This window comes from Lolium perenne, chromosome 6 (genome assembly GCF_019359855.2).
Source record: "Lolium perenne isolate Kyuss_39 chromosome 6, Kyuss_2.0, whole genome shotgun sequence".
Taxonomy (NCBI): domain Eukaryota; kingdom Viridiplantae; phylum Streptophyta; class Magnoliopsida; order Poales; family Poaceae; genus Lolium; species Lolium perenne.
The window spans coordinates 234415591-234425026 of record NC_067249.2 but is presented as its reverse complement, the minus strand read 5'-3'; the positions used below and the strand labels follow the sequence as shown (position 1 = coordinate 234425026).

The 9436-nt window shown below is 44.3% G+C and overlaps 1 protein-coding gene across 1 annotated transcript; it reads right to left on the bottom strand.

Moving 5' to 3' along the window:
- Positions 1-3791: 3791 nt before the first annotated feature.
- On the bottom strand, positions 3792-4760 carry LOC127309303 (uncharacterized). Its single transcript, XM_051340205.2, has one exon. It carries the CDS (start codon positions 4691-4693, stop codon positions 3851-3853), a length of 843 nt encoding a protein of 280 aa, XP_051196165.1. The 5' UTR covers positions 4694-4760; the 3' UTR covers positions 3792-3850.
- Positions 4761-9436: the final 4676 nt, after the last annotated feature.

Here is a 9436-nt window from a genome sequence, read left to right as displayed (position 1 = left end):
GATTGCAACTTACCGCTTCGTGGTCGGCGGCTACGTGCGCAAGTGTGTGGAGTTACGAATATCTTGCAGGGTTGAGAGCTGTTGCATTTGGCGACAGGGATCAATCGAGAGTTCTCGTTGCGTCATACAAGTTATCATCCACTTCATCAAGTTACCTCCGCTGCTATCACCCCGTGATCTCCATCACCACAGTTGCTTACTGAGAAGATCGGGCCACCCCTTATCCGTTGAAGCACGGTCTGATTCTTGCCCAGTCCATGGGTTGCAACAGAATTATCTGCTGCTCCGATAATATGGACGTCATTCAAGCTATGACAGATGGAGGTTTCTCAAATGGAGTCACAGTGCCTATTGTTGATGATTGTTATCACTTGGCGTCCGAATTTGTGAAGAATGAATTTGAACATAATTGTTGCGAAGCAAATGCTGTAGCCCATGAACTAGCTAGGTTAGCACGTGATCAAGAGCACCATGTATGGCTCGATGATCCACCAACTTCTATCATACCCTTGCTGATCAAAGATGTAACCCTTGTTACTAATAAATAAAGAGTATGCTTACATCAAAAAAAACTTGTACATGTTGTATATCAGACTTATACGGTCTCTTAAATAGTTCCATGAATAATTTGTTCATCCAATAGCCACCATTATGGTTGCCATGTTTTATCTTACATATTATATATTAAATCATATGGAGAATTAATAATATATTCAACAATTTAAAAACCTGATTATAGCAATACTTCCCAATTGGCTTTGTTGCTGCTCCGATGCCTCCTCTTTTCGGGGAAGTTCGCTATAAGTGATGGTGCACGAGTGAAACAGTTTGGATTACAACCATGAAATGCTTTGATGCTCAACAAGGCTAGCCCGAAGAAACATTTTCTCCTAAATACGAGAAAACATTTGAGGAAGCCGATACCTTTTTCGGGGTTGTTGTTCAGAGTGTTCTTGGTGAGAACATTGTATATTCCTATATGTCCTTTAATAAGACCAACTTTGGGGTATTAGACGGCTTAGGTAATGAGTTTTACTGTATGTCATTGAGAAATTCTATGACATGATCGATGAACGCTTCGCAGGTGAGCAAGCTCATGAGATACATTCTATTTCCAAGAAACTAGAGAACTGTAAATGTGTGTTTCCAGACAAGTTCATTGTCAAGCGCATTATGCCAAGCTGCCTCCTCCGTGGATAATTTTTTGACGCATTTGTTTCGGAGCAGAGTGGAGGAAAGAATTCGATCTTCAAAGAAGTGGAACATGGTTCTAGTGTTTCTTTTTTCTCCTTTTTTTTTGTTATATAATGCATGCTCACGTGACATTCAAATTGAGGAGACATGGATGATGGAGAAGGCATGCAAAGAAGTTAGTGGGATCACCTATTTAGATATATACATGATCGGTCACTTGTGCGGGCATGCTAGTCCTTTTTGTAGGTGTTAAACAAGTAGCAAATTCATGGTCAAATTTCCAGGATGTTGCCTTCCCTGAGTGTGTGCCAGAGCAAACCATAGCACCACCTGATCTGGGCAGCATCTATGCCGGGTTTTTTTTTTAAAAAAGTACTCCCTCCGTTCCTTTTTAATTGACTCAAATTTAGTACAAAGTTGTACTAAATCTGAGTCAATTAAAAAAGAACGGAGGGAGTAGCTGCTTGGTAATTGACGAACAGGTGCTGGCAGTGTGGCAGTGTAGTGGAACTTCTCCGAATGACGCAACGATTGCGGTTCATGTTCGTTTAGTTGATCCGTCTCTGTCTTCATTTTGTTTCTTCTTATTTTTTTTCTTCTTCATGGGTGTGTGTTTGCTGGTGCGCTAGGTTTTTATTCTGCTTTTTTTTTTCTTGGGCGCGTGTTTGCAACAACATGGTGATGACATGTAAATATTGAAATAACTAGCTTTGTAGAGGAATATTTACCTTATGTGTTATCATTCTTCGAATTTAAAGGATGAAAATATCCGCAGGACGATGGACGCGACCTTATTCTGCAGTAATTAGTTGGTGGGTTGTTCTTTGTGTTTAAGGGCATGAGGCCTGGACAACATATTACGAGAATAATTGTCGGGTTTCTATGTGTTAAGTGGATGGCTTCGAATTTTATGGTGCATGTTCTTGATAGATCATTTCTGAATGAAATCTAAATAAGCGGTATGCACCGATTGATGCAGAGGCTAGGGCTTCCCCATTTCGAAAAAAAGGTAGAGGGCCAACATATTGCAGCATTATTTCTAGATTTACACATTGGCACGTGGATATGATTTTCCCTTTCTTTTTATTAAAATCTTATTTACACATTAACCGTGTAAAATTTGTAACTGTAGTAGTTCACTTACAAATTACAGCTCATAATTTGTAGGAAAGAAAAGCTTATTGCTAGTGCTCCTTTCGAAAGGGTCGATGTTCATACCTAGAGGTATATAATTTTAGATGTCAGAGTGATCCGCAATTCCATCTAAACATGGCCCCTTATAAGATGTTGCCAATTTTCGCTGATAAAATACCGGGCTACCTGTCGCCTAGGATCCAAAGTAAATTTTTTACAAGAGACAACAATATAAGAACAATGCTTCCCTAGTTTGGGTTTTATATTTGCTACATGTTTCAAAGTAAAGAGCACACCAATGCACTCATTACTTTTTGTGAACTGATCAAAACCGAAGAATCAGAGGCTTGACGTCTTGACCAAATAATAAGCAATTAAAATGAGCAATTGGGCAAGAGGAATGGTTTTCTGGACAAACTATTTGTCAACACATCATACACTCTAGAAACTTGTATCTATGTAATAACTTGGCAAGTCAATTGTACAAGCTAGGAACCTTCATCAAGATAATTATTTGTGGATGTTGTCTAGCTAGCACACACCTCACTGAAAACTGAATATGAAGCCATATAAACTCAACTAACACTTCACCTGAAACTTGCACGCAAATCCGTTGTCAAATAATACTATTCTTCTTTTCATTTGGTGGTTTAGGAGGAATTTAGCTTAACAAAATATTTTGACAAAACACGAGCCCTATCTAAATTAGTAAAAACTAATATCCTAAAATAAATGAGGGTTAATTATGCATGGATAGTGCATAAACAATGAAACAAGTTAAGAAAAAATATTGAAGAATATCTACATTAGTATCTAATATTTAACCAGCTAACTATATTTGAAAATGCCAATTAGATAAAATTATAATATTAAAGGATGTCTCAATAAAAATGAATATTTGTGGTAAATGAGCTATAAATAAGTAAAAATGTTTACTATAAATTTGTGAGGACCATTTAATGTAACAAGTTTGATGGATACCATTTCTAAAATTTACCAAAGGTGGCCAATAGATCCATAAACCAACCTTTAAGTGATAGTAATACACATTTCCACATTCAATTAGGCTTCTCGTTTCCCGTTTTAAAAAAAGTTCTGCCGCATGCAGGTCGGCTTTTCAGTAGAGACTCAGCCGGTTTTTGGAAATCTCCATGTCTACTCGCACGAAACAAGCGACCGAGAAAATAGACCGACGAAATGAGCGACCGAGAAAATTTGGTGTGACACTCAAAGAAAAGCCATGTCTATGTTGTGATAATCTTGTTGTTACATATCTTTCTGCTAATCTAGTTTTCACGAAACGAGCGACCGAGAAAACAGATCGACGAAAAAAAGACGAACCAAGCGCTGATTTTACTGCAAGTTTATGAACTATGATAATTCACGATGTTCATAAACTCTTTGTAACATGTCACATTCAGAAAAGTTAAACTCAATACCATATTACAAATGATAGTCTAGTATATCACCTGTTACGAACGGTCTCTAGTGCTTAGTGATTTACCTAAAAGAACATGAGAAATTAGCATGTTGCAGTATATTGCGATCGGTCTGCAGCACTGTCACCATCAGGTGCATTCCTGCGGTGATGACGTCTCTTGTGGTGGTGGTGATGCCTCCTCCCTTCCTCTCCAGACTCGCCATCCTTCCTGTGGTGGGTCCTCTGCCTCTTCCTACTCTTCCTGTCCCTCTTCCTGTCAGCGTCACGCTCGCTATCCTGATCTGAGCTCTGATGCTTCTTCCGCCCATCCTTGTTCTTTACCTTGGTGCTGCTGCTCCTATGGCGGCTTGTCTTCTTGTCAAGCTCCTCGGACTGCTTTCCCCTGCGACTCTTGGCACGCTCCCGTTCAGCAATGATCTTCTCCAGCATGGGATCAATATCCGAATCTGAGGAATCGCTGTCAATGTCGTCGTCCTTGTCATAACCCTCCTCGTCAGCGTCAGAGGCTTTATTCTTGTCTTCGGCGAACTTGGCCCGCGCCTCGGCCTCATTGCTGGCCTGCAGGATGTCGTCTTCTATGCCGATTGTCTTCAGGGACAGGAAGTTGCGGCACTGGAAGGTGAGGTGACCAACACGACCGCACTTCTTGCAGGCGCCCCGGGTGTCGTCGGCGTTGGAGGTGAGCCGGGCGACAACAAGGAGGCTCTGTAAGCTGGTGTAGGCGTTCACGGAGGAGCCGGTGGTTTCGTTGGCGGCAACGGCAGCGGTGGAGACGGAGGATGAGGGAGCCTGGTGCTTGTTGTCCTCGGGAGCGTAGGGGTCGTAGCCGATGGCGCTCTGCCAGATGCCGTGCGTCTGCAACGCCGCGCTGCTGTGCACGCGGTTGTTCGCCGGCATGCGGACGCGCCCCGCCGTCGCCGGCATCTTCGCTCGCCGGGGTTAGGGTTAGGTCTTGGTAGGCGGGGAATTCGGGATCGATTATCTCGATCGATCGAATTGGGGGCGCAACGTCAGGCTTGTGTACGTGCTTCACTGCGCCGGTTATAGTTTTGTTTGGCCTTTCCTGATGCAGCGGTATGGTCATATCCCAATACGTGTTGGTTTCTGTTAAAAAAAAAAGGAAGTGTTGAGCGTAACTCGGGGAACGGAACTTTAGGGCATGAACAATGGTTGATAAAATTGTCTTATCTTAACCCCCACTAGATATAACAACAAAACATGATATACAATGGGTTATTTTTTAGTTTTATCTCTAGTAATGAGACATCCCTAAATATGTGGTGAGAGAGATTGTGCTAAGAGACTTAGCTAAGAGAAGACAACCCTCTTTTTTCTATTTCTCTCTCATCCATGTCATCAATTATCCTACATGGCATCCCTAAGATATAACCATTGTACATGCCTTTATGATCCCCGCCTCCACTATTTGACAGGTGTCCATTACCACTTCCCCCGAAAATGTATCTTCCTGCAAAATCGCTCGACCACAGAAACAAGCACACACGAGCCCACCTGACAAGCATGCATGTATCTCCCTACCACCTACCCGCTGCCCCTAGTCGAATGGCTATGGTGAGAGACATCGCCAGCATCAACCATGCCGGTAGCACCGCCGTCAGCCATTCGTAGCACCACCTCAGTACCATTAGAGGCCAGGCATACTACTAAAGGCGGCCTCCTTGCAGCATCGATGTCCGGCTTGTAGCACGCCGCCGCCGCTGATTGTAGCAGCGGTGGCGCACCACCGTCGCCGCCGATTGTAGCAGCAGCTACCGCAGTATTGAGCATCGGCTGCCGCCGGCGCCAATTGTAGCAGCAGCCACTGCCGCATGTAGCAGCCACCGCCGCCGCGACCGATTGTAGCAGAAGCCGCCGTTGTATATAGCAGCGGCCGGTGCTGATTGTAGCAGCCGCCGCCACCGCATGTAGCAGCCACCGCCGCCGCTGCCGATTGTAGGAGCCGCCACCGCCACATGTAGCAGCTGCCCACCGCAATATGTAGCAGCCGCTGCCACCACTAGAAGCAGTCGCATCATCGATTGTAGCAGCAGCTGTTGCCGCTGCCGATTTTAGCAGAGGCCACCGCCGCATGTGCAGGCGTCACTCCCGCTTGTAGCAGAGGCCCCTGCCGTATGTAGCAGGAGCTGCCGTCGCTCATAGCAGAGGCCACCGCCACATGTAGCAGGCGTCGCCACCGCATTTAGCAGGTACCAAGGACCATCTTTTGTAGCACCGACGACTGGTTTTTGTAGCGGCGGCTCTGGGCGTTTGCAGCAAGCGGTTAGGCGTCGTGGAGTTTGCAACACTCTTTTGTAGCACTGGCAACTAGCTTTTGGTGTAGCAAGTGGCGGACCTCCACAACACTGGTGGCTGTAATTCACACCAGCGACGAGAGATGGGGCCTGGAGATTGGGAGGAAGCAGAGGTCAGGCACAACCGGAGGCATTCGTGGAGTCGGTGGCACGACGGGTGATGTCTACATGTGCTTCTATTCTTGTAGACAGTGTTGTGCCTCCAAGAGCAGAGGTTTGTAGAACAGTAGCAAGTTTCCCTTAAGTGAATCACCCAAGGTTTATCGAACTCAGGGAGGTAGAGGTCAAAGATATCCCTCTCAAGCAACCCTGATATTAAGATACAAGAAGTCTCTTGTGTCCCCAACACACCTAATATACTTGTCAGATGTATATGTGCACTAGTTCGGCGAAGAGATAGTGAAATACAAGTAATATGGATGATTATAAGTAGCAATTGCAATCTGAAATAAAAATGGCAGCAAGCAAACATGTAGCAGAACTTGTTGGAAACGGTGTTTCAATGCTTAGAAACAAGGCCTAGGGATCATACTTTCACTAGTGGACACTCTCAACAATAATCACATAATTGGATAATTAGATAACTTTTCTTTACTTGAGCTAACCTGAATTACTCTCCTATTGGAATCACTAATCATCACGTAGCGGCTACGAAAGCTCCACTCAAAGTTCATCAAGTACTTGAAAAACACCACTCATAGGGATATCCTCATCAAATCATAATCCAAGATAATACCGTTGCAATTTAGACCGAGTACTAACATAGCATACACACTGTCAACAATAGCTATGAAAGGGGGAATAGATCACATCAATACTACCATAGTAATATTGGAGATATGCCCAAGAGGCAATAATAAAAGTGGTTATTATATATCTTTGTGTTTATGATAAATGTTTATATACCATGCTATAATTGTATTAACCGAAACATTGATACATGTGTGTTATGTAAACAAACAAATGAGTCCCTAGTAAGCCTCTTAACTAGCTTGTTGATTAATAGATGATTAGTTTCATAATCATGAACATTGGATGTTATTAATGACAAGGTTATATCATTATATGAATGATGTAATGGACACACCCAATTAAGCGTAGCATAAGATCACGTCATTAAGTTATTTGCTATAAGCTTTCGATACATAGTTACCTAGTCCTTATGACCATGAGATCATGTAAATCACTTATACCGGAAAGGTACTTTGATTACATCAAACGCCACTGCGTAAATGGGTGGTTATAAAGGTGGGATTAAGTATCCGGAAAGTATGAGTTGAGGCATATGGATCAACAGTGGGATTTGTCCATCCCGATGACGGATAGATATACTCTGGGCCCTCTCGGTGGAATGTCGTCTAATGTCTTGCAAGCATATGAATAAAGTTCATAAGAGACTACATACCACGGTACGAGTAAAGAGTACTTGTCAGGAAACGAGGTTGAACAAGGTATAGAGTGATACCGATGATCAAACCTCGGACAAGTAAAATATCGCGTGACAAAGGAAATTGGTATCGTATGTGAATGGTTCATTCGATCACTAAGTCATCGTTGAATATGTGGGAGCCATTATGGATCTCCAGATCCCGCTATTGGTTATTGGTCGGAGTGAGTACTCAACCATGTCCGCATAGTTCGCGAACCGTAGGGTGACACACTTAAAGTTGGATGTTGAAATGGTAGAACTTGAATATGGAATGGAGTTCGAATATTTGTTCGAAGTCCCGGATGAGATCCCGGACATCACGAGGAGTTCCAGAATGGTCCGGAGAATAAGATTCATATATAGGAAGTCATTTTATGTGATTTAAAATGATCCGGAAGGTTCTATGGAAGGTTCTAGAAGGTTCTAGAAAAGTCCGGAAGAAACCACTAAGGAAGGCGGAGTCCCAGAGGGACTCCACCTCCCATGGCCGGCCAACCCTAAGGGGGAGGAGTCCCAAGTGGACTCCCCTATGGGGGCCGGCCACCCCCCCACATGGAAAGGGGGAATCCCACCCAAGTGGGATTCCCACCTTGGGTAGGTTTCCCTATCACATGGAAGGTTTTTGGTTCGGGTCTTATTCGGAGACTTGTAGTCCAACACTTGGGGCTTCCATCTATATAATGAGGGGCCAAGGGGAGGGGGCCGGCCACCAAAAGACCACAAGGTGGCCGCACCCCTTAGTGGCCGGCGCCCCCCTCTCCCAAACCCTAGCGGCCCTCTCTCCTCCACCACATCCCGCACGCTTAGCGAAGCTCCGCCGGATTTCTCCACCACCACCGACACCACGCCGTCGTGCTGTTGGATTCAAGAGGAGCTACTACTTCCGCTGCCCGCTGGAACGGGGAGGTGGACGTCGTCTTCATCAACAACCGAACGTGTGACCGAGTACGGAGGTGCTGCCCGTTCGTGGCGCCGTGATCAAGATCTTCTACGCGCTTTTGCAAGCGGCAAGTGATCGTCTACCGCAGCAACAAGAGCCTCATCTTGTAGGCTTTGGAATCTCTTCAAGGGTGAGACTCGATAATCCCCTCGTTGCTACCGTCTTCTAGATTGCATCTTGGCTTGGATTTCGTGTTCGCGGTAGGAATTTTTTGTTTTCTATGCTACGTTATCCTACAGTGGTATCAGAGCCGTGTCTATGCATAGATGGTTGCACGAGTAGAACACAATGGTTTTGTGGGCGTTGATGTTTTTGTTGTCTTTAGTTTGAGTACTTTGCATCTTTGTGGCATAGTGGGATGAAGCGGCTCGGGCTAACTTTACATGACCGCGTTCATGAGATTTGCTCCACGCTCGACATGCAACTTGTATTGCATAAGTGGCTTTGCGGGTGTCTGTCTCTCCTACTATAGTGAAGATTCAATTTACTCTTCTATTGACAACACTAGTATCACCGTTGTGGTTCATGTTCGTAGGTAGATTGGATCTTACTCGAAAACCCTAAACCACGTAAAGTATGCAAACCAAATTAGAGAACGTCTAACTTGTTTTTGCAGGGTTTGGTGATGTGATATGGCCATAATGTGATGATGACTATGTATGAGATGATCATTATTGTATTGTGGCAACCGGCAGGAGCCTTATGGTTGTCTTTAAATTTCATGTTGAGTAGTTTTTCAAAGTAGTTGTAATAGTTGCTACATGGAGGACAATCATGAAGACGGCGCCATTGACCTTGGTGCTTCGCCGACAATGATGGAGATCATGCCCGTTGTTGATGGAGATCATGTCCGTGCTTTGGAGATGAAGATCAAAGGCGCAAAGACAAAAGGGCCATATCATATCACATATGAACTGCATGTGATGTTAATCCTTTTATGCATCTTATTTTGCTTAGATCGCGACGGTAGCATTATAAGATGATCC